The 25,881-nt window shown below is 40.0% G+C and overlaps 1 protein-coding gene across 2 annotated transcripts in view; it reads right to left on the bottom strand.

The window, feature by feature from the left end:
• The window catches only part of itpr3 (inositol 1,4,5-trisphosphate receptor, type 3), a 104,288-nt gene that overhangs the window by 59,976 nt on the left and 18,431 nt on the right, over positions 1 to 25,881 (bottom strand). Inside the window, exons 1-12 of one of the 2 annotated variants that reach the window (XM_046055565.1) lie at positions 16,575 to 16,645; positions 15,745 to 15,815; positions 12,973 to 13,094; positions 12,045 to 12,131; positions 5,342 to 5,500; positions 3,657 to 3,755; positions 3,449 to 3,532; positions 2,596 to 2,742; positions 2,409 to 2,504; positions 1,291 to 1,335; positions 949 to 1,088; positions 422 to 521 (exon numbers count right to left, since the gene is read on the bottom strand). In XM_046055565.1, coding sequence (XP_045911521.1) covers positions 422 to 521; positions 949 to 1,088; positions 1,291 to 1,335; positions 2,409 to 2,504; positions 2,596 to 2,742; positions 3,449 to 3,532; positions 3,657 to 3,755; positions 5,342 to 5,500; positions 12,045 to 12,131; positions 12,973 to 13,071 — 1,056 coding nt within the window. In that variant the 5' untranslated portion in view covers positions 13,072 to 13,094; positions 15,745 to 15,815; positions 16,575 to 16,645. Of the gene's footprint in view, positions 1 to 421; positions 522 to 948; positions 1,089 to 1,290; positions 1,336 to 2,408; positions 2,505 to 2,595; positions 2,743 to 3,448; positions 3,533 to 3,656; positions 3,756 to 5,341; positions 5,501 to 12,044; positions 12,132 to 12,972; positions 13,095 to 15,744; positions 15,816 to 16,574; positions 16,646 to 21,370; positions 21,442 to 25,881 lie in introns of those variants that run through there. The other variant, XM_046055563.1, reaches the window with a different exon arrangement.

The following is a 25,881-nucleotide window of genomic DNA, read 5'->3' as shown; positions in this document are numbered from 1 at the left end:
AAGAAATACAACAACAAATCCCTTGATTTTGGTTTAACAAAATGAACCACATTTCTCAAATGTTAAATGTTAAAGCAGCCGGACTAAATAAGTTGTCAAAATTAGGATTCAGGACACATTTGAACAAAAAACGTTAAATAAGTGATGAATCCGACCAGCTTTTAGCACTCCACAGCTTTCAAGAATAGAGCTTAAACAAATGATTGATTTATTTATCAAACCAATTAGCTGTTCAACATAAAATTACTGGGCAGCTACTGTATTTGGATAACTGATAAACCTTTCATCTTTCATGCAGAAATGCCCAAACATTTTCTGTTTCCAGTTTCTCAAATTTGTTTCTCATTTACTTGCTTTTGAAACAATTGTTGTCAGATGTTTTTGTAGAGCAGCTTTCATGAACAACTTGTGTGGGACTAACCATGAGTCTGATGGGTCTCTCCTCATCTATATCGATGGGGACGTTGGTGCTCTGGATCCAGGTGTTGGTGCACAGATGTCTCAGTCGAACGTACGAGTTCCTGCAAGACAGCCGGTTCACTTTCACTTCACTCTGCTTCTCGTTGGCGGTCTACACTCTGTGGGTCCTTTACGGCTAAATAATTCTTGGTAACTCACTTTGAAAAGAAATTCTGCTTTCAATAATTAATTAATTCTAATCAGTCAGTTGTTAAGTTCCCTTTTCCTGTCCAGATGTTTCACATTAAAAGCCTACAGAAAGGTAGTTGTGTTTAGTGTCAAATGTGATGCTAAAATTAGTACAACATTTGATAATGTATCTGGAGTTCTGCATTATAAATGTGGTATAATTGTGTCATATATTTTAAATATATGTTTCATGAAATCAACAGGATGTAATCATTATTGTGCCTATATGTAGTGTACCATGTAAATGAAACATCGGCAGGAAGTAAAAAGACCGGCAGTAACGTAGCCGAGTGTTCCTACCGTGGTACGAACGAGTCTGTCTTCTGCAGCGTGGTCGGGTCGAGCTCGAACAGCGAGGCGATGTCGTTCCCATGAGCCACTGCCACCAACTTGTACTTGATCCTCTCACCGTGGGAGCGCTTGTTGCTTCGGCCGTCAATCTGCAGAGAGAGGTCAGAGGTCAGGTGAGGAGGAAGTGACTGACGGGGAGGGGGACTTTCTGCTGTATACTGTTACTGCGCTGATATTTTAATTGTATAGTAAAAGTACATTATGCTGTAGCTACCAGCTCAGGTTATTTTCAGATCCCTAAAACCTCCCTGGACTGGATGAAGTGACGACAGTAAAGAAGTAAAAACTCACCGAGGACGACAGATCTGCAGCGTCTCCCTTATAGCCTGGATTCTCCTACGACAACAACAATAGTTACATCCAAAGATACTATCTACTGCAAGAAAAGAAACTATTTCTAATAGTACTAATGAAATCCTGTTTAAACTGATCTAAAATAAAGACTATAATAGCTAGATTATCATTCTTTTTGCAGAGGAAAGCTAAGGCTTCTCTCTTGTTTACACTTGAGAGGTCGTCATTACATTACAGTAAAAACACAACCCACAACGGGTGGTGGCGCCAGAGGAGCAGAGAAGCAGGTCGACAGGAATGTCAGCAAGAGATTGAGGGAAACACTAAGAGGCAGTAGTTTAGCGTAGTTAGCTTATTTTACTGTATAGTTTATACTTAACATTATAGTAGTAGTTGACTGGAACTGGCATGACAACTAACTAAAGTGAACATAGAGCACGCCTTCGCACTCTGCATATAAATAATATTTTCCATCAATATGCAAAACATAAATAGTTTTGTGTTTAAATTTGTAAAATCTGATGAAGAAACACGTCAGATTTGTTTTTATTTATGACACAGTTTCAATCCTTTTATCACTTCTGATGGTTTACTGACTTACATCACCTTTTAGCTCAGGTTGTACGGATATGAAGCATTGAAAGAAACTCCCACAATAAGCAAACACACCAGTGTAGGCACTGGCAGGAGCAGAGATCAAAGAGTTAAAGGATTCCAGCTCGTTACATACTGTAAGGTGTTGAGCTCAATGTTATTATTACCGATACAAAAATAAGACCCTCATTGTAATAAATCATAATCATCCTTTAATCAACTGTCGACTGAAATATTTCCATCCCTCCATCGGTCTAAACTTCCTTCAAACCTAAATTATGCTGCAAAATAATAACTTGAAATTAGATAAAATAGCAAGCTGAACCCTACAAGGTACCTTTATATATATTTAGCACACAGTCTATGAAAAACCACTAATATAATTAGCATGAACTACAAATAGTGACGCCCATTTTGTCAGACCAAAACAGATTTTCAGTCTAAATTATTTTTGTCAGCATTAGAGCTGAAAAAGTTAGTCAATAACTCCTGTCTATTAGTCATTCACCAGCCCTGGTTACCTCTGCAGCCAGGTAGTTGCCGGTGGCCAGGTGTTTGAAGCGGTAGAGGCTGTTCCAGTGTCCGGCCCCCCCACGACACGGGTCATGATGGACAACCTGACGGACCAATCAGCACAGCGAGAGGTTAACACATCTTCAGCTTTAGAGGAAACTCACCGAGTGTGTGTGTGTGTGTGTGCACGTGTACCTCGACCTCCCACAGGGCGTTGGAGCTGGTTGCCGAGGTCGCAGACTGCCTCAGCGTGGTCCGGAGGAAAACGTGGAGTTTGCTCTTGTACTCGTCGCAGGTCAGAAACTTTTCCTGCTCGGCGTGAAACAAACGCACCACGTCGCCCTGAGAGGGAGAACGTTACAGAAGCATTACAGGCTTGTGGGTCTTTGATAGCCCTGGCCATGTGTTTTGTTCACAACTGCAACAATGTTTTTGTAATGGTCTGTAATTGCTACTACCCTGATTTACGCATCTGACTGGCTTCTTCTCCACAGCAATAACGGCTGAGGCTCAGGGGTATGGTAGAATTTAAAGAGACACAAAAAACAAATGTGAAAACATCTGATTTCTAAGAAACAAAACTGTAAAAGTTAAACCTGGTGGCCAAAAGATAAACCTCTAGTGCAGGCATATAAGTCTCTTTTGAATTTCCTTCAGAACTTTTCAAAGTAAAATGTCTTGCACAGTTATTATGAGTAACTTTTGCGGTCATGACTAAATCTGTTTCAGCACCAGAAGCTATTATGTTTTTAGTTTTTTTTCTCCTGCTATCAAAGTAATCTAAGTGTTTTAAAGTACCTTAATTACCTCCATGAGTCCTGTGTATTGAAAGCTCCCAATTAAAATGTGGGTCAGGACTCGACCACAAAGGATTACTGGATAGTTTTAGGTGTTTAAGGCCTTTTATAATTATTTAAATGAAACAAGTAATAAAATTACTATTTTGTTGGTCACAACAGTTAGTCACTCATTCCCTCATGTACTGTGTGTACTGTGTGTACTGTGTGTACTACAGTACTGCCTGCTGTGTCTCATTAAAGGCACTCACTCCTTTGAGGAACTCCTCTTTGTGGTCGCTGAACATCATGAACAGGTTGATCTTCCAGCTGGTGTTGCAGTTCACTGAGTTTACCTGCAGAGGGAGGAAGAGCTGTACTGACTGGGCGGTTCTGACACAGTTTACTGACGCCCATCAGTGGCAGAACCAAATTCAGTGTTAAGCCTCTGTCCCAGTGGCAGTACTGGGTCTGTCTCACCTCCTTGCAGCCTGGGTGGTCGGTCAGTTCGTAGTTTGAAGCGTGAAGCGGCTGACCGGCGTTCACCGGGTTCAGGATCACTTTGTCTCCCACCACCACCTGCAACAGGCGGCAGACGATAAACACCCAAACTGCTACGACTACCTGCTGTTGGCTGATGTGTGCACCGCTGCATTTTCTACCTGATGACCTCAGACAAACGTTTCGGGTCAGTTTAGTTTTCTACAGCTTCCAGCTCGGTCTGGATTGGTTTAGTTCAGAAGATGCAATAAATAAAACAGCTGCTGCTGCTACAAATACTACTACTCCCAGCTGCTGAGATACTGTACTGCTACATTATTTATATATATAATATATATATTAATCTGTTTTTTCAAAATGCATGTTAAAAAGTGATTTCACAAGGGCAGAACATAAAACATACAAGAAAATATTTTTAAGGAAATAAAATACAGATGTGAAAATCAGGCTCTCCTATAAAAGTATATTTTAAGAAGTATGTCAGTTTCTAGTATATTTATAATATTTCCACTTGTTTTTTATCCATTCGTCGACTGCATATAAGTTTTGTATAGAACATTATTTTGGTTTTTGCGAGTAGCATAAAGGGAAAGTACTACTCCTGCCATTACTACTGCAGGTACTACTGCCACTTACCACTGCTACTGTAGTACAACTACTACATTATTAATGAAACTACAACTAACAATAACATGTTTTATTTGGACAGGCCGCCTACACAGAGTTTAGAGAGTATTTGTTTTGCTGTTAAACAAGATGTTTGTGTTTAATCCCAACCAGACTTAGAAAACTGTTTTACAACAAGCTGCTGAAATGTACGGAAGCCCTAAGCAGCCATCGATTCATATCTTTATTTAACTCCGTTTTCCCGTGATATTGGGATAATTATCTCGTCATCTCGAGATAACAAAACAGTAGTTTAACACAGCTATGATTCGTTATCTTGAGATCATCTCGTTATCACGGGAAAACGGAGTAAAAAAAATCGATGGCCGCTTAGGACTTCCGTAGAATGTTATAAATGCTTTGAATTATAAACTATCCAAATCAAGTGTAACCACTTACACTAAATCTACTGCAGCAGTATTTCATGTCTTTACATGAAATGTGCTGTTTGAATTGATTATCATTGTGATGATCATGATGATTTTATGAATTATATTCTCATTATTAAAGTAAAGGTCGTTCTATATAGGAAAATGTTAGAAAGAAAGAAATCTGACAAGTAGATTTATTATATATATATTTATATAAGAGTTCGCTGATGGTGGTGCTGAAGGGAAGAAATCATTAGGACTCTTCTCCTGGGTACGATGAACACGAGTCTGGTCTGTAGAGCTGCAACAATTAATCACATCATCGATTAGCGGTTAACTATTAAATTAATTGCCAACTATTGTAATAAACAATTAATTGGTTTGAGTCTTTTTTATTTGGAAAACTTCTCTGATTCCAGCTTCATGAATGTGAATATTTTCTGGTTTCCTTTCTCCTCTGTGACAGTAAACAGATTATCTTTGGGTTGTGGACGCCACCTCTCGGAAACACTTTCAGCATTTTATGGATTAATCAATAAAATAATGGACATGTTATTTGAAAATGAAGATAATGGTCTGCAGTGTGTGAGACGCTGTGTGCTGATGTGTAGTATGAACTGTGTTTACATTGTCTCCGTTGGCGCGCAGCTTCCAGAACGGCTGGATGAAGAGCCAGGAGCCTTCGTTCCCCGTCGCGTCCAGAGTGACCCGCATGGCGTTCTTCTCCAACAGCGCCGGCAGACGCTTGTTCACTGTCAGGTATTTATTGCTCTTCATATGGAGCAGCTGGAGACAGACAGCAGAAGTGTGGTGACATTTTTCTTCTCATTAATAAATCACAGACTCAAGGTTACGGTGAATGTATGTGAGAACAATTCATCCAGGGTCAGGGTTCAGTCACACATCTCAGCGCTCTTTATCATTTTCGTAATGTTTGTTTTGGTGAGCAGCAGAAAGGGAACTACAACTCATACAAGCCTGTGTTGTAAAATGATCAATAAATCTACTTTGTACCTTGTACAAGTACTGTGTGTCTCACAGCCTGATGTCTCCTCTTCCTCTGAGCCACAGAGCTCCATTGTTGTCCGAAAACTATTAAAACCCACCAGTTTATTCTGACTCAGTCCCACAGTCCCCGTCCTGCTGCCACATGTGGATTCATCCACCACTGAAAGTAGTCCCCAACAAATGAACTATTTCCTCCTGTTTAGGTAACGTCTCAATTTATCAAGCTTGTCAAGTCAATTTTATTTATAAGCTCAGGTTTTGCTTCCTGTAATCGTTCCTACTGGGACGGGATCTTTCTATTACAATTTTAGTCCCAGGATCTACGTTTCAAGGAACTAAAAGGTTCCTTCAGCCCACTGTTTCCGCCGCCGTCTAAAGACCTGCGAGGATCAGGCACAAATTAGTACTTACTCTGATGTAAACGTCTGACAGACAGGCATCATTATTGACGCTGCGACAGCACAGTAACAATGGAGGAGATTCAAGATGTGCTGGTGCTGATGTGATTTATTGGTTTGCAAATGTCATCACTGAGTCAGTGGAGGAAAAATTCACAATGCCCAAAATGCTCGACTGAAGCCCCAGCCCCCAAAGATCCAGTACTTTGGGAGAGTACTACTGTTTTGGGGGGTAAAATAAAGTCCCCAGAACTTAAATGAGACCCTGGTCCCTGCGGTGGAAACACAGTGAGTTCTTTAAAAGGTTCCTAGTTCCTGGGTAAAGTTCCTGAAAACGTGGCTTATGTAAATGTAAATCCATTTTTTTCCAATCAAAAATGTATTCAAACATTCGTTGAGTTGAGTTCGTCAAATCAAGTCGGTATCTTCCAAAGTTACAGTTAGGGATGCACCAAAATGAATTTTTTTCATTTACTTTGCCAATTTTTACTCAGTGTTTCCCACAGGATTTGGAGAGACTACGGTGTGGATGTGCTAGAAGACAAGTCAGCAGAACAGTGTCAGCAAACGCTAACTTCTTTTGACTTATTAGGCCGAACACCGAAAGGGCTTTTTTTGCTATTTGGTGCGTCCCTAGTTACAGTCTTAGAAGATGTTTCTCTGAACAGTGGGAGGACAGAGACAAAAACAGGCCGGATGGGAAAAAGCTGAAGAAACTTTGATAAGATAAGAAGTTCCTTTAGTGATCCTCCGTAGGGGAAATTCAAACTGGCACAGCAGCGCAGGGAAAAGTAGTGCAAAGAATAAAGAAAGAATGACATACAATAAAAGAAGAATAAAAATCCAGAATCAAATATATCAAATACGCACACTATATGGATGATTTGTCTAACTCAGGTGTTTGGAACTAGGGGAGTGACCAGACCTCGTGCTATGAGATCTCTTGCAATATTAAAAAGTTGCACTATTTATGGCATGAAATCCGGTGGAAACAATAAGGGGCGACAGAGTGACAGACGAGACACAAACAACGTCAGCAACAAAATGCGCCTGCATCGACTTTCAGTCGTACGAAAGACTAATTTTCCACTCATACATTTCCGTCATTGAAGAGTTCTTAAAAACAGTGATAAAATCTCGCCTTGTTTTCAGGGAGCGAAATGTTTCGTCACACCACCGTTTGGAAAACATTTATGCCTGGAAGCGCGACTGTGGATTTTGTTCAGCCCTAGGCTTTCCACAGAACTCATTCTTTAAACATGGGAAAGGTGAAGCGCAGTTACGTTTGCTGCTGCAGTTTAATGGAGTCTACAGATCCACGTAACCCACTCCACACCTTCAACACACACACACACACACACACACACACACACACACACACACACACCTTTCTCTCACAGGAATCTTTATCTTAACAATCTGACAAAGTTTCACTCAGCAGCAGCCACACCCAGACTCTGTGTGTGTGTGTGTTATGACAGATCTTTAGCAGTGAAGTAAGATCAATATTGACATTGTGTGTGTGTGCGTGCGCGTGTGTGTGTGTGTGTGTGTGTGTGTGCGTGTGCGTCCAGGTCCAGTGACACATGCATCAGCTCAGTCAAAAGGACACACGTTTCCATGGTGATGAGGGGTGTGAATCACCTGGTTGACAGCAGCAGGCGTCGACCTGTCAACTCGACCTTCCAGGTGAGCGTCTTTGTAAACAGGTCAGCCAGTCAAACTGCCTAACACACTGTCCGTTTAACGTGTACAAGTACTGTGCCGCTTTATTCCTTTACTCCACTACAGCTCAGAGGCAAACGTACTTTTCACTCCACTACTGTAGTTGGCAGCTGGGCTGCACAATATATCGTTTCAGCATCGTCATCGCATTGTGCCCCTGCACAATAGTCGTGCAATGTTATCTCAAACACCCCAACTTTTGTAGTACTTTTTCATTTTCCATGACTGATCTACAAGAGAAGTCTGTCTGATGTGAGATAATTTACTCTGATTCAAGGGTTCTTGAAGGGCTGGACGATACGGCCAAAGCTGTTATCACGATAAAAAGTTTCATATCTTTCGATATCGATAATTATCACGATAAGTATCAAATCTTTATTTGTTTTGTTATAATGTTATTGAAAAAAAAATTATATCACGATGATTATTGTTATTATTGTTTTACTGTCGAGCCTCAGGTTCTTGGATACAGAGTTTGTTGCGAGCGAGTGACCTTCAGGCTCTACAAGCACAGCGAACCACCAATCACAATATTGTTCTTGATCAGTTAATCAAACACCCAAAGCAGGCCCCGCCCCCGTTAGCTGCCAACAGCAACTTGAAAAAAAGTGAGGAAGAGGAAAATCTGTATTTTTTTTATTTCGCAATATATATATATATATATATCGCAGAAAATACAAATATTGCAATGTCAGTTTTTTCCAATATCGTGCAGCCTTAGTTTGGGGTTATATTTCAGATCATGATTTTACAAACAAATTATGTGATCAGTATATAAGATGTAAAGTTTTACTTGTATTCGTTTAGCTGACGCTTTTATCCAAAGCTATATACGTCAGAGGTCTCTGGAGCAACTAGGGGCACACATCGGTGTGTCACAGTGGGGGATTGAACGTGGGTCTTTCACACTAAAGGCGTGTGTCTTATCCACTGTACCATCACCACCATCAGACAAAACTTCCCCAGAGTATATAAAGCATCCTGTTTACATGTCAATGCATCAAAAATATCGGCAATAAAATAATACATTGTGACAAACAAATACTTTGATACTTTAAGTACATTTTTCCAATATAGTCAGGTAATACTACTTGTACAGTTAATGAAATGAATATTTGAATCTGTGTTGTATCACTACTTTCACTTAAAGCAACATTATTTATTTTAATGCTACACTGACTTGTAAAAGGGAGAACGGCTGCTCTGTCATTGGGCTGCTTCTTCATTTTCATGAAATCAGTTGTTTTTATAAGGGTGGGAATCACCAGAGGCCCCACGATACGATATTATCACGATATTTATATCATGATACGATATATAGCAATATATTACAATTTATTGCCTTTTTTCCAACTTCAAATTGTGTCTCCAAAGGAAAACTCTTTTTCAAGTGGACTGCAAAAGCAACTGATTTTATTATTATAGTGCCAAAAAGTAAACTTCTTATGCAGGGCTCTGTTTCCCAAGGAGCACACAAAGAAATTTAGGAGCACAGCGAAAAATGTAAAAGACTATTTATTATACACATATTTATACTACATGTGCTCCTTCTCCTTGTGTTCAACTATGGTATGAAACCATTGGACGACTGCAAGTGAAGACCCTTTATCTGTACACCTCAGCATCGGCCTTAATATTTTGTTAAAGCTTTTTAAAATATTGAAACAGATGTTTTGAAAATTTGAGACATTGAAAACAGCTTTCAAAATACTGATCAGTCATCAAAACAAAGTTTACTGTAATTAGTGCTTGTGTAGTTTTTGAACCAGGGACGGATTCCCAATATACCAGCAACACACACAACTCACACCTGATGTAAACAAGACTACTGATCAGTATTACAATAACTTTAGTAAAACAGAACGAGGGGAACATGCTGCTCGCAGGAGGCTAGAAGGAGCACATACTGGCATCCTCAGCAGTGGAAAGAGGCTCTTTCACACAACATGGACGAGAAACAAGTTTAAATGAGTGTATTAGTGTAATATTATAACATTAGATAAAAAGTTCAATTTTAATCTAATAGTATACTATTAGTATGTTAATATATAAATTATTTAATTTTACTATATGTAGGATATTGTAATTTTATGTACCACTAGTATAAGATTAATTCCAGTTGGTCTCATGTTTTCTTGTGCAAGAAAAATGGCCTACTTAATCTGTTAATGCTGCTATCTCATCAACAATCAGAACCATTCATGCAGGAGTTCAACATTTGAAAGTTTACTGTAGCACATCCAACCATTTTTATGTCCCGCCCCATCCAGGCTGTGATTGGTCAGTTGAAAAGTGAATTATCGTGATTAAAACACATTTGGGGAGGATTTGAAAGGTTGTTTTTTTTTCAATTCTTAACATTTAGGCGCTGGTGACTTTCCTATGGCGCTCGCTAAAAGCTCTTTGAGGGGCGCCAAAAATTTCTCTATGCTGGCACAAAAATTTAAAAAATATCCTGCATCTGTCGCAGGACTGTAATAACCACAGCCAATCATATCTTTTGGTCACTTTGCCAACATTTCTCCTCATCCTGAGTCCTGTTGCATGAAATCAGTTAGATGTTGTAATTATTATTGACTGACTGACTATTAAAACAACCTGAGTTTGTTCGGCTGCTCTGTAAACCAGATGCTCGTCAGACAAAGCAGCTGCTCAGGGAGGGCTGCACCTGCTGTCCCCTGCCAGGACTGAAGTCTGAAAGATTAACTGGAAATAATAAGTATTAATGACTCTGAGTCAGTCCCACCAAATGTCTGATGTGGAGTAAAAAATAAACTTGTAGTCGGTGCATCCTGATGGCCAGTGGTGTGAAACTGTGTTCGGACTGAGCGGGAAGGAAACTGTAGAGACGGCATCAAAGACACAAATGGACACAAGTTCATTCTTATTGGAACAAATTAAAGTTCCCATGAAACGGAAACCGGAGTGCTATTTGCTTCCGGATATTTACGTGCTTGCTGTTAAAACACGAAGCTAGGGAGGGACTTTTCGCAAATATTGATTGGCGTTTGCAGTAGCCAATAGCGCTGAATAAGCGTTACGCCCCCACGCCGTCTTGCAGACTACTTTCAGCCGGGACCAAACCATAGTACCAAACACATCATCCGAGACCGACAGAGGCCAGTTTGATGAGAGGGAATACAGTACAGAGGAAGTTTTCTTGCCGGGTTTGGGTCTTGGAATCCCGGGACTGGATTCAGCTAATAGGACTGCTAGCAGCCCGAAACTAACTAGCTACAGATGCAGACAGATAGTTAGCAGCATTTAACGGTTTAGCAAAAACTAAAGCTATCTGTCCATCCTGAACCTCTATAACGTAAATTCCCCTCGGTCCTGTGTTCACTGGGAGGCTGCTAACGTTACCCGCCATCACCCCGCACCTGGCCATAAACTTTACAAACCCCCCCAGCCTGGAAACCTCCGTGGCTTGAGTAACATTAGAAGTGTAACGGTAAATGCTAACACTCCCCCGGTGCTCCGAGCTCCCAGTCCAGGCAGAGCCGGCTAATATGACAGCTAACTGAGCTAACTAACAGCAGCTAACAGCAGTTAGCTGTTACTTTAGCTACAAGTAAAGCTATCTGTTCACCAGAAAACTCCGTAAATCACAGATAGCTGAGGCAGGGCAGCTGGGGGACATCAATTTTGATCCAGTTTCACCAAAATCAGTTGACAAAGATGTGTTTTTGTTCTTGTATAGTAATCAGTGAGGTCCGGTGGTCGGCCCCCAGAAACACTAAACTCATTGTTGGGCCAGATGCTGGTGTATTGCTGCAATAAAAACAAATAAACATTTCATGGATTTCATTTCATAGACATGGATTTTGATTTCATAGGGACTTTGAGGCAAAGATCAGCTTCAGTGTAAATTTTACCTTTATCTCAAAGCTATTTGAAATAATTTTATGAATGTATAAGAGCCAAAGGTAAAAGAAAGCACGCAACATCTGTGAGACCTCTGTCCCTGCACAAAACCCTGCATCAGTCAATCACAGGCAAACAAAGCAAAGTAAAAACTTCATGTCCCGTCATGGAAGAGTTATAAGACCAGCGGCCTCTCGGCACACACATGTAAAACAGCTCCCATCCCTCCCACACAGGAACAAGTTTTGTGTCTCTTTGTAGTAATTTTTTGTCTCCAGGTTCATGTTTAACCTTTTAAATGTATTTCTGTTGAAAAAGAGGATTATGTCATTTACCTGCAGGACAGTTCCATATTTGACAACGTCTCCGTGGACTTTCCGGTTTTCCGTCTCGTTCTGCTTCTGCTCGAGGTTGGACGCATGCTGCAAGACACACACACAGTTCACTCAGTTCAGCTGTAACGTGGTGTAACATCTTCATTCACTCCACTACAGCCGACAACAGCCGACAACAGCCGACAACAGCAAACTCAGATTATTTGTAGTGGTAGTTCCAGTGAGGGAAACTGCTAGCTTAGTCCCATCAGTCAAAGCAGGGCTGTTCCTGAATCTGTCTTATAAGAGTAGGACTTCAGGACGATGTTTATTTTATTTTCATGTATTTATTTAAAAGGGACGCTGCTTACTAATGAACATATTAACGTTGCAGCAATGTAAATATGCCAGATTTAGCCAAAGATTTTCACTTTGTCTTGTGCTGGTGGTTCATGTTTTTCATAAACAAACAAATTTTCAAATGTACTAAACATTTTAACTGATGACCTACGATTATTAGAAATAATATTATTATTCACTTCTCAAAGTTACACTTGAGTCGCCTACTTGAGTCTCATGTTTTACCTGTAAGACTCCAGTTTTAATGCATTTATTCATCCTCTGTAATGTGAAAACATTTCCACACAGTCAAAAAATAAAAAGTGTGCATCCTGCTCATAGTTCAGCAATAAAATCAGCTGAAGTGTTAATCCCTTTTTCCAGCGTCTGGTTAAACAGTAATTTAGTCACCGGAGAGTGTTGGAGCTGCCGGTAATTTTGAGACAAGACTCTTTCCAACCTGCCATGCTGCGTTGTTATGTGATTCAACATGTTTAAAATCGACTCATGATGAGGTTTAGGGGGCAGCCCTCATCAGAAAAGAAAATCCAACGCTGACAGTGATCTGATTTTCTATATAACTGTGCAGAAATGCGTGCGTGTGCGTTACCTGTAGTTTCTGCAGCAGAACCACGTCAGCGATCTTGTCCTTCTCATGTTTGGCTTGTTTGGCCTTCCAGAACTGCTTCTGGGCCGAGTACCGACTCATGGGACACACCTTAAACAGGCAGTCTGAAGATCAGGGCAGGACAGAACAGAACAGGACAGAACAAGAGATCTGAGTACAGTTCAGTTCAGCAGGACAGAAATAACCATAAGGAATCAGTTTTTCAGAAAACCTGTAAAGGTTCTTCAGTTTTATTATTTATTAGGGTTGTACCCGACTAAGGATCGAATCAGATAATCTAGAGAAGCTACAGTCTCTATTCATTCAGCTTATACTGTAAATTTCCAGCTAAACTGAGGCTTTTTGAAGACCCTTTCCTCTCTCTCTCTCTCTCTCTCTCGCCTGTCAATCACCAGTCTTGTGTGAGTTTTGCTACATTCCACGCTGCCTACAACTACACGGACGTCGCGGTTCCTCGCGGTTCGGTTCCTCGCGGTTCCTCTATTTCAAGTAGCCGACTGTTTAAAAACAATATAATATTCTTTGTGTGGTTCGTCAACGGTGATAAATTATCCAAAAGTCCAGCGAGGTGCGGACAACTCGGCACAACACCAGTGAAGCTGCAGCTCCATCTCTTCAAGTGTTCCTCCATTGCCACCACATGAATCCACGCTACGCCTACACATGCGCACCCAGGGTCAGGGTTACAATTTTGGATTTATATGCGCACTTTAAAAACATTTATTGAAAGTTTCTTTCTATTTACATGTTTATTTACAGCATTACATGTTGAAATGTATATTGTAACAGGCTGTATATTAACTTATTGGGAGAAACCTGGTAGTTCTATGTAAAATCAGACGTTGAGCACCCCCATATCGCCAAAATGGCGTGATCCTTGTTTCGCTGCGAAGCTTCGAGTGTGAGATTGACAGTCGAATCGGGCGCCGCCCATCGAAGCACAGAATCTGCGACTATTCGGGGTCAGCCCTATTATTTATATTCTCTTTACATTAAAGCGTTCTTTAATATTGTGGAGTTATTTGAGGTCTCACTGTGATGGTTGGCTTGAGGGATTAGTCCCAGAGTGATGGTCGGTCAGCGGGCCAGCACATAAAACCAATTGGCTGTTTTGGTTTCAGGACATCAAACTGGTGAAGCATCTGACATTAAGCCGATTTATGTTTTCTGCTGCACGACCAAATATAGTCTTTCTGTCTGCGAGCCGATTAACCAGCAGTGACATTAAAGACGCAGTGAGATGAACACTTTAACTTAAAAACTGGCAACCTTTGCAGAGCTACTTAAATCTATCCATAGATAAATATGCTGAAGTAATCCCTGCGTTCTGCCACCTCCGTCAAATCATTTAGTTTTTTTTACAACTGCTTACACACAAAATCTTTACATGTCACACGATTTTTGAAACCTCTCAGTCAAAGAGCAAAACCTCACCTCAAATCTCCAAAACCATTAGCTGTTTCTCAGCCTTTCACTCAGTTTATTACTGCATAAAACGCTTTTTTCAAAACACCGCACGCAATTCTCTACCAAAGACACAAAAGACTTCACCTGCTCTGTATGAAAAGTGCAACAAGATAACTTCTGTTGTGAAGTGTATGAATAAAAGAAAGAAATCCTAAATTAAACATAACAAAAGACAGAAGCTAAAACAGGATGTAATGGGAGCATGGATGGAGAAATTCAGAAACTCAAATAAAGCTGGAGTGAAAGCATATAAGATAAAACACAAAGAGAGAGGGGGGGGGGTAAATATTGACTCTCCTCCAGCTGATCCTGAACGTTAAAAAACATTAACACTGTTTCTGTGTGTGTGTGTGTGTGTAAGGCAAACATAATTTGCCTGTGTGTAATCATTCTTTATCATAAATAGACGTTCAGGTTTAAATTCATCTTGACTTAAGGAAATGAGCTTTTAACACACAGTGGATGTTTATTTTGAATTGTGTGATTAACTGCATGTAACTGATTCATATTTAAAAACATTTTAGTGTTTTGATGAAAGAAACCGAGAAAAATGTTAGAATAAACTTGTGAAGCACAATGATGGGAAGCAACCACATGTTTTCTAGTGTTACTTTCGTCAGAAGAAACTAAAACTCAAAACACATTCTCACTCACCAAAGCGCATTTTGCACTGTGATGCAATTGTGTTGCAAAATGGTAAATACATGCGGCAAAAGTTAAACACAACTACAACACAGCTGTCACCGTTTACACACAACAACTCAGAATTCTGCACACTTGTTTCTAATCATGTGATCAAACCACTATGTCAATGTCAGGATTTACAGTACACTATATATTTACTGTGCTAAGTTGTGATTACTATACTTTTAAAATTGGAAAATGTGTTTCCTCTACGCAAATTTTTTTTTCTGTAGCTACATGCCCTGGACACTGTGTTCTTAATTTTTTGATGTAGTGTCTAAAGAATGCTCTGTAGTGTTTTACCTGTTGACTGGCTGTGTTCATGTTCTGAAAGCATTGTTTTATTTTGCCAGAAGAGTCAGAAGGGGTTTTGCGAATGTAGTTTAAAGACTGGGTTTTGTGTTTAAATTTTTGAGAATATGGGTGAAGGTTTCAAGGAATTTGTCATAGCAATTGTGAAAAACTGCAATATTGTTGACGAAAAAATTACGAGACTAAAATGTAATTCATAAAATATAAACGTTAATAAAATCTCTCTTTCTTTTTGTCAGTATAATGAGGAGACAAAATATTACAAGCTGTTTTCTCCCTCTAAACTTTCACCTGAACAGCGTGTTCATTCAGCTGTATTTTTTTCTTCCTCTGCTTTGCACGCTGGCCGACCGAGGCGACGCCTGGTGGGTGAGGAAAACGTTACTGTGGAGAATGAACACAACATGCTAGGGAGAAAGAGGCGCTTAGATATTTGGTCCCATTTCAAATACAGTGAGGCGGACAAAAACAGTGCCAGATTATATATATATAACTGAGGTAAGTTAATGTCTCCTTTGTAATAAGAATGAGGACAAAGCTAAAATTCAAATTTTACAAAAAAATTTATCTATATGTGAGATGAGTGAAATAAAATGATAAATATCTCTATTTTGGTTTGAGCAGATTGATCAAAATGCTAATCAAAATGATACTAATGAGTTAGAAAAGACTAAAATGATGGTTAATGACTAAAACTAGACTAAAATACTTTTGATTTTCTTTTAACTAAAACACCAAGAGCTTTAGTCAACTAAAACTTGACTACAAAAATAGTAGACAGTGGACTAAATATGATAAAAACTAACAAGGACATTTGACACAGGACTAAGACTAAGACTAAATTTTATAATGGCTGACAAAATTTACAGTAGTGACGTCCCACTGTGCAAACAGAACCTGTTTTTGTTTCCTAATTTTCCAAATTTCCTCCCAGATTTTTGCTTTTTCATCCAAACATAATGATGAAAACACAAATGTGATGTTAATGTAGATGCTGGAGGTTAGTTGGTTATTAAAAGGTGTAATCACAGAGTCACTGCACTTACTTACAACTTGTGGAGCGAGGGGACGGACTCGCCGTACGTGGGTTCATGAGATTTTGCGGACAAGGATATACATACCTCAGCGAAGAGGCACATCGTTTCGTTCAAGAGCTGAGATGGCACGGCCCTCCAGCACTGTGATTGGACAGCTGGGTAAAAAGTGACATTGATGAGCGCTGCGTTTTTCCCAAAGTTGAACATTTTTCAACTCTCTGCAACCGGAAAAAAATGCTCAGCGTTCAGCGTGAAAAAGACGCTCAGCGCCCCGTCACGCTGCTGGCGTTTTTACCATGTTGTAAAAATGCGGCGCTCCCATTGCGATGAATTGAAAAAGACGCTGGCCTCAGTAAAAAACGCTTTGGTGGAAACTTAGGAGTTGGCTGTTAATTTTTTAAGTAAGTACATTTTGTTTTAAGCCTGTTTGTCGCTAGCCAAAATTAGCATCCCAGCTAATATCACAGTTAATGTAAATCACAGAAGCACCTTGCTAACGAAGCTAGCTAGCTCCACTCATTCCGAAAAATACAAGATGGCGACTGGATGGTCCACAAACCATCGGGGGACGTCACGGTGGCTGTGTCCACTTCTTTGATACAGTTTAGTTTGGCCCTTTCAGATAGGAAGCGATTGGGGCTGCGGTTCAGCGCAAAACCACTTCAACTATTTTGACATTTGACCGCGGCGTGCGCGTGAGGTCTCTGTGCTGTGCTCGCGCTTTGCTCGGCGCAGCAACGAACCGCTGGGGCGCAGCGCAAGCCATTGAAAATAATGGGTTTCACAGCAGTGCGGTCGTCGCAGTCTGTCTGAAAGGCCCATAGGGTTTTAACAGACTGAGATCTGAGACCAGCAGCCACATCAAGAAGGTTTAGTTCAGCTTTTTATCTGAAACAAAGAAAGAAACTCATTCAGGCAGGACCACTGTACCGCTCTCTTTTCTGGTCCAAACGTTAGACGACTTCAGCTCTTTCAGAACTAGAACTCAGAGAGCTGAGCACATTATTCTAGTTCTTAAATCTTTACACTGGCTTCCAGTTACTTATAGAAGAGATTTTAAAATGCTGCTGCTTGTTTATAAATCAGTCATCTCCAAAAGACATTTCTGATCTCCTGGAAGAATATAACCCAAGTAGGAACGTTAGATCTTCAGAACCTTAAGTCTGAACCAAAGAGCTGCTCACAGATGGAATAAACTTCCTAATGATCTGAAATGCACTTTCAAATCTAAATTAAAAACTCTGCTGCTCTCCTGCCTATGATTGGTTGTTTTTTCTACTGCTCTTTTATTTGATTGAATTTTGTATTTGGGGGAATTTACAAGTTATTACAGCACCGTATGTATATTTGTACTTTATTCCATGTGTTTTTTATTTCATTTGATCTCGTTTTTTTTATTTTATTCTGGTCGTAAAGCACTTTGAGTTGCGTCTGTGTTGGAAATGTGCTTTTTAGATAAAGTTGCCTTGTCTTGAAGCTTAAGTATTATTACCATGAGGCACTTTTAACACCAAATTACTGTTATCTCACCTGAAAGCCCTCCGACGGTCTGTCTTTGTGCTCTGGATTTAAAGTTCGAGCTGTCAGTCACTCACTGTGATCTACTTGTAAACTAGTTCATCCACTAAAACAGCACAGAGCAGATGGTGCAACATGCTGTTATGGATATATTTGTGTGCGTGACGTCATCAGAGAGCAGTCGGTGGAAAAAGTTCACCAGCAGCCTCTAAAGACAGAAGTTGGACTCAGATCACACACACGTCATGCATATTTTATACAGCACATTGGAGGCATTCGTGGGTACATTTGGTTTTTATAGCAGAGACCTGACCCAGGTCAACTCCAGAGGTACTCGAGCGCTCGGGCACCAACATGCAACTGTGAGCAGCGGCAGGCGATGATATGTGTGGGGTCAGGAGAACAGGGGATAACAGATGTGAACTGTGAACTGAGCCTGTGTGCATTTCTATATTAAAGACCCCCTACAGACATTTTTGATTTCCAGGTATCATAGCGGTTCTTAAATGTCTCTTATTTATGTGGTTTAGTAATGGTTTTCTTATGATGTGATTTGATTGGCCTCTTCTGTAGTAGTTTATGGACCAAATATGGTGTCACCTATGTCTCTTATTGGACACTGCCCTTGCCTCTCTGCCAGTCTAGAACGATTGGCCACAGCGTTATTTCTTCCCCACATTAGATTTTCGACAACTCTGCATCTGATCGGCTAGTACTCATTGCCTCGGTTAGTTTGGTTTATTAAGGTTAGGGGTAGGGTGGGGTTAGGGCAAGTGGGAACCTGAAAAGTGGTCTGAAAAGTGAAGCCAGAGCTGAAATGCTTTAAACCTGCATTCTCTTTAACGACCAGCAGGGGGCGACTCCACCAGCTCCAGAAAGAAGTGTGATCGTAAAGAAGTCTATGAGAAAATGAAGAGTAGCATGTAGCTGCAGTACTGGAGGCTACAGTTTCAGGACTGTAATCCTAGGACCGGAACTGCATTGCTAGGACCCTTGTTTACTTTGATACTGCCAGCTAACTGGCTGGCTAGCTAGCTAGTGTTACTCTTGACAACCCCCCCCGAAGCCAATTACCCTCACCACAACCATCACCGAGTGTGTGCCTAAACTTAAGCCATTGATTATATGCATGTCGACCGGTTTACCCTACAGTTGCATCACGGACGACATGCTAGCAGACGGGTTTAACCTCCTTTGTGTTGCTCTGCATTACCACCACTACTGCACTAGATGGTGCTGTCGCAAAAGAACTTCAGTCCTAGAACTGCGGTCCCAGGATTGTGGGGGTGCTGAAACTGCAGCCTCCAGCACTGCAGCTAGATAATATTGAAAATGTTTCTACTTGTCAGCTGATTTATTCCCTCAGTAAACACTTTCCTGATGAGTTTCTGGTCTCAGTCGCTAGTTTCAAGTCTTCTTCAACACAGCATGATGTTCATTTAGTAAATTATGGTCCCATTTAGAGGAACAGAGACCAGGAAGCAGGGGAGGTTTTAGGGCGGGGATACAAGCAGATTGACAAGTCAATGGCGACCTGTCAATCAGGATAGAGGCGACTCGTATCCGCTGCTCTGTGTAAATTTAACCAGCGCCGCTGAAAAAGCTCATTAGGAGTCGGCTGTTAATTTTTTCCAGTGAGAACATTTTGTTTTAAGGCTGTTTGTTCCTAAACTAAATTTAGCATCCCAGCTAATATCACAGTTAAAGTGAATTACGGACGCATCTTGCTAACTAAGCTAGCTGGCACCAGCCTCTCATCCACACCTACTTCCAAAAAATTAAAATGGTGCCAAACTGGAGGCAAAATGGTATTTCACAAAAAAACAGGTGACGCCACGGTGGCTACGTGTACTTCTTTTATACGGCCTGTGGGTTATGGTTAGCCAATCAGAGGCAGAGTAGGAGGCAGGAGTTGGCGCAAAGCTGGTGTCCGTCAAACAAGAGCTGTCGAAAAATTAGTGAGGAAATAAAATGTGTAGCCACATGACCACTCTTAAAAGTTGTTTGTAAATGTGTTTTATGATGACCCGGATTAAGACCAAAAGCCAAAACCTGTCGGTCAAACAATAAAGTTATTCTAAACTACAAGAGAGTTTTATCCTTGTTAAAATCTCCTCCTTCTCCCTCGTTGAATAAAAGATGCAGAATCTGCGAAAATACAATTATTTTACGTTTCTAAATTCAAATAGCTGGACACAAGATGTCCCTTCTTTCACTGAACAGTCCATCCTCAGTGACCTGGAGGCTCAAAGCGTCCACATCACAGTGCACTCAATACTGACTTTATCCAGCCATCACTGCAAATGAAGGATCAATAAGATAAAACACCACAAAGCATCTAACACATAACTTCTGACATGCTCACAACTGAAATGTCAAATATTAAACAAACGTTAATGTTTTACTCACCACTACATTTAAAACAGGTTCTACTACAAATAAAAAAGATTATGTAGAATGTATATGTACATACTAAATGTTGTACAGTGTTTTTCCTGTTGTTGTGATTTGGCGCTATATAAATAAAATTGAATTGAATTGAACTAAATGCGAGGTGGAACTCCACTCCACATATCTGGCTAAACTAGCTTTCTGATAAGATATTTATGCAGAGGGAAACTGTTGTGCAGCAGCTGCAGTACCAAGTAGGAAAGTGCAAAAATCAACAAAAAAATCCAAGCCTCAATACGACCACTGTAGATAAAAAAGAAATATATAAAGAAAAATAAAACCATGTATGTTTTTAGTGGTAAATTTATGAAAAATAATTTATTATTAATTAATTTAATATAACTTTAATCTCTGAAATCAAAGTCACAATTTCACGAGAAAAAAATGTAAATTTTTAGATTATAAATTCATAAATTTGCAGGAGAAAACACAGAAACCACTTTTTTTTTTTCAGATGTGCTTGTGTTATTAACGGCTCTATTGAAAGCAGGCTATGCAGATGTTACTAACAACAGCCGTCTACTTTCACCAACCAGCATTATGAGACACCTCCTTCTGTCCAACAACTTGCAGACTACGATGTTACAGGGCTCAACGTTAAACTTTTATTGTCGAGCCGTGATCTGACACATGCTTTTTTCTCAACACGTCTGAACTGACTCTAGTCTTGTTTTAATGACATAAATTTAACACTTTAATTTTTTTGTTTTTATTTCCCCCTTTTCCAGAAATCACACAGAGAAAATTATGAACTTAAACTTCTAACAGAAGCCACAACGGGAACTTCTGGACTATTTGTGATGACCGGTCACTTCAGTTGTGGGTGGTGAGTGTTTGAGAGACGTCGGTCCTTCTCTTTCCATTAATCGCTGATATTGACTCAAACACACGACACACGGACTTGGTCCTACCTCTGAACTTCTTTGGAGGATTCTCCAAATCTCCAGCAGCTGGTTCAACCACACAGCGGTCATCCACCAACCTACGGACAAAAACCAAAGGTTAGTTATTTCCCGTGGCATTTTAAGGGGATGATTAATAGATTATAATATCAATGTCAAAATAACATGACAGCCTCATATATACCTTTTCAGTTAAAGTGAAAATTCAGGGATACTCCCAAGCTATACAGAAAGGCAACTTTCACCCTTAAAACCCATTAAATCGTGGAGGTGAGCCATTAAAAAAAACATTAATATATTACAGTCCATTCATTCATTTACCCATTACTGAACTCCAAACTGAGATAAACTTTTGAATTTGGATCATAATTTAACAAAAGGTCCTTTAAAAGTACAAATTAAAGGGGTACCTAAAATGTAATCTTATTATTCGTATTATTCACCCTGAACCCTCCATGCGCACAAAATCTATTTAAATAAAATATTAAAAATTCAAATAAATGGACAAAATAAAGTGAAGTAGCTGGATCAAATTCTTCCTCAGCACTGCTCCATTGAATATAGTTTTTTTCTATTACCATTTTAATAATTGCTTCTATATTAATGTAAATTGTCTGCTACATATCAGAAGAGAGTTACAAACTCAGTCTCACTCTACAACCTGTTGTATTGTGACAAATAAATCTACCTTGACCTAGACCTTGTCCTGGATGGAAGTCTGTGTGTTACTAGGCTGTGTGTCATAACTAGTTTCAGACTACAGTGCAACTTTCACATTCACACAGACGACCATGTGTCAGAAACAGCGACTGCTGAGCGTAGTCAACGCAAACTTCTCCGCTTTCAATCTGACACAGCCGAGCTCCAGAGCGATGATCTCCAGAACATGTTAACATCAGACAAGGGGGGTCCTTCATACTTCTACTCCACAGCATTTATTTGACATTAGTTAATAGTTTGTAGAGTATTAATAAAAATATTATAAATTAAGCTACCCAGCAGTATAAATAGTGGTTACGATAACGATATCAACAATGATAATAAAATAATTGAATATATATTATTTTAAAATTGGCCTTTCTGCATAATAACACTAATAACATAAACTTTTAAGTAAGAATTTTAATGCGGGACTTTTTACACTGTGGTATTACTACTTTTACCTACGTAAGAGACATGGCATACTTCTTCCACCACTGAAAGGCAGTAATGCGAGGCTTATCATATATCTTTCCACACTCTCAACTACAGCTGCAATGATTAGTCCAATGACAGAAATAGCATTAGCAACTATTTTGATAATTAATGAATCAAATAATTCACTTCTCAAATTTGAATTATTATTTTTTAAGTACAGAAATCTCAATATCAACCAACAGAAGACATAATCAGAAGGGTGTGAAGTGACTTGAAGAAATGGTTGTTTGGTCCTTCTGAAAAGATGACAGGAAACGACACGCTGCAGCACGGTGTTGCTGTTTGCGGTGACGCCTCTTCTATTTTTAGACACCCTTTCACACTAGACACTCTTTCCCCACAGCTGATCAATAAAAAGTTTCTACTGAAAGCTGCTGAGACAGAAGTGTGAGCAGCAGCTCCGCCCACACGCGTTGGTCACCTACACTGAGGACACCATCTCTGTTAGGCCTCACATACACTCAGATTAACCAGATCAACTACACTGCATTGATTTCTAAAACATAACACGTAGTTTTGGTTATAAAAGTGTTGATATGTGTCCATCCATCCATCCATTATGGCAATGTGTTGTATTTTATAACCTTATCATATGTTTTTTAGTAACTTGTAACTGAAGCACATTTACCTCCAAACTTGTTGTGGAGCATAGGGGTCATTTACACTGGGGACGGTGGGGCTTTGTCCCCACCACATTTTGAAATGGCTGATTTTGTCCCCATCATTTTTTGAAAGCATTTGTTAAAAATGTTCTTAAAATAGCTTGCACCAAGAAATGTTAACTAACAAATGAAAATGCTTTGAGAAAGGTTGATTTGCACAATAAGAAAACATTGCATTGCAATATCGTTTCCCTCTAGACACCACCAACACATACATTCCTGCAACAAATATTTAATCTAAATAGTGCTAAAAATCTTCTAGTCTTGTTCTCATGCATCGTCACGTCGCATGACCCAAATGTCTCATCATGCCCCTAATCTGAGCCCTTATGTCCCCACCACTTTTCAACACAAAGTGACGTCCTTGTAGTGGAGCATAGTAGCATAAAATGTAAGTAATCAAATAAAGCACAAGTAGGGTTGCAACGGTATGAGATTTTCACAGTACGATAATCTCTGTTTCACAGTACACAGTATTTTGTACTTGCCCAGTGTAGCGTGACATATATCTGTTTTACAAACTGAACATCAGCCTACTTCCTGTCAGCTCTTCAGTAATGTTAGCTTCACCACCGATCTCCTTACAGTGTTGTTTCATCTTTATTTTAGCCACTGTTCACAGTCAGTTTTAGTGTGTAAGTTTTAGTAAGATCTAGTGGTGAGGGTTGCTAATTGCAACCACGATAGCAACCTACTGCTCAGTCACCGCTCAGCCTCCCATTGCAACCGCGTAGGAGAAGCTACGTTGGGGTGGACTTGCTAAATAGAACGTTTGGTCCTCCTTTCACATCTCTTCTTACGTCTAACAAACCAGACTACTACTTCTTCTTCATACATATTCAAAGTAGTTAAGAAAGCGCACTGTAGAGCAGTTTGTCCGTTTGGGCTACTGTAGAAACATGGAACCGCAACTTGGCAACCTCGATGTAAGAGAAGTGTAGGTAGATAGTCTCATTCTAAGGTAATAAAAACCCAACGGTTCATTATGTAAGGTCTTTAAACACCACTGAAACCATAGTTACTTATCTATGTATTTCTGTCAATAGACAACACACTGAACCTTTAATTAAGTATTCACTGTTTGTTTTTGTATATAGTGTCTTTCCGGGAGCAATTTATAGAAAGCGAGTCAGCTAGTCTTATAGCTGCTTATAAGCTGAAGCTTATGAGGAGGCCTTTAGCTTTGTGGAGTTTTGCTCAGTTGCTCTTTGCTCTTCATTGGCTAAGTCCCCCTCGTTTCCAACGGATGCTGAGATAAGCACCCCAGTGGAAATTACACCCGTGAAAAAAAAAATAAAACTAGAGTCTAACTTTAATAAAATGACCAAAACAGCATTTTGTTTGGCTCAGGAATATTGTGTGAAACTTTAGGACCCTGAAACAATAAACACCATTGTACCCCCACTACACCAATCTGCACGACAAAATACCACGGTAGGAGAGTGTGTGTGTGTGTGTGTGGTCATTAGAGTTAATCTCTCTTACCATCAGTGTTCAGGCAACAGAGGAACTCTGCCTCTGGCAGTCTGACTCACACACAAGCACACAAACAACTGGCCTCCTGCTGAAGGTATGTATGAATGGACAGGTAATCCAGCTGACTGCAGACTGTCTGCTCACTGCATGAAAAGAGAGATTTAGCAGGTGTGTGTGTGTGTGTGTGTGTGTAACAGCGAGCAGCTTAAACAGAAATATTTTGTTGACGAGATGATCCACTGGACTTTTATTGTGAAGTCGCCAACATTTCACCGTATCAAAGTCTTGCTGGTGATGGATCTACACACTGAGTTAAACACCTTTCACTAACTAAAAACAAATTCTGTAATAATCCAAATGACAATATGTATAACAGGAATTAATTGTTTTAAATAAGTCTTGTTTTCATACTATTTGAATGACTGGGATCATTCAATGTACTCATATTTTTGCATTCTGGTAAACAAAACCACAGCCTGTAAACAAATCAGATGGTGATGATTCTGTGAAGCTCCAACCTCCACATATTAAATAGTCATCTGCCAAACATGCCTCTTTTATGAGCTCTGTTCAAATAACACATCAATTACCTAAAAGCAGGTTTATTTGACTAAAATCCTGACAGCGCATTCCAATTGACATGGGAATTTGTAAATTTCAACTGGAACGGCCCCTTAAGATGGATTACCGACTTACATTACATTTATATTTACATTTACTCATTTGGCAGACGCTTTAATCCAAAGCGACTTACATTTGAGGAACAACATACAATCATCAACAAAGCCTCAATACAGCAAGGAATCTACAACTGCGTAGCCCCTTACCCTACGCCATCACTTACGGCGTAGCCTGTAGTGCACCTCCTCAAAAATGTAACTACATGTGGAGGCGACGCAGACCGTAAGCTCTGTGATTGGTCGGCTGGGTAGCCTCGCAATGCCTCTGAGCCGACAGGAAGTGCCCGTGCTTTGAAGTAACTTTTACTAGTGGGCAAAACCGCAGCTGTAACACACCGTCACAACCCGAGCGAAATGACTCGTTTCACTATCAGAATGTGATCCATTCGGTCGCTAACATTTGAAAAGGCTATAACAGACGCACGTATACAGTTTTACCCCCATTCATGTTAGCGTAGGGCTAAACCGGAAGTTGGCCTGCTCGGCCGGCAAAAGTCACCTCTGA

The sequence above is a fragment of the Micropterus dolomieu genome, linkage group LG08, assembly GCF_021292245.1.
Source record: "Micropterus dolomieu isolate WLL.071019.BEF.003 ecotype Adirondacks linkage group LG08, ASM2129224v1, whole genome shotgun sequence".
Lineage (NCBI taxonomy): Eukaryota > Metazoa > Chordata > Actinopteri > Centrarchiformes > Centrarchidae > Micropterus > Micropterus dolomieu.
Note: the sequence above shows the minus strand (reverse complement) of the source record. Positions and strands in the feature narration are given on the sequence as shown.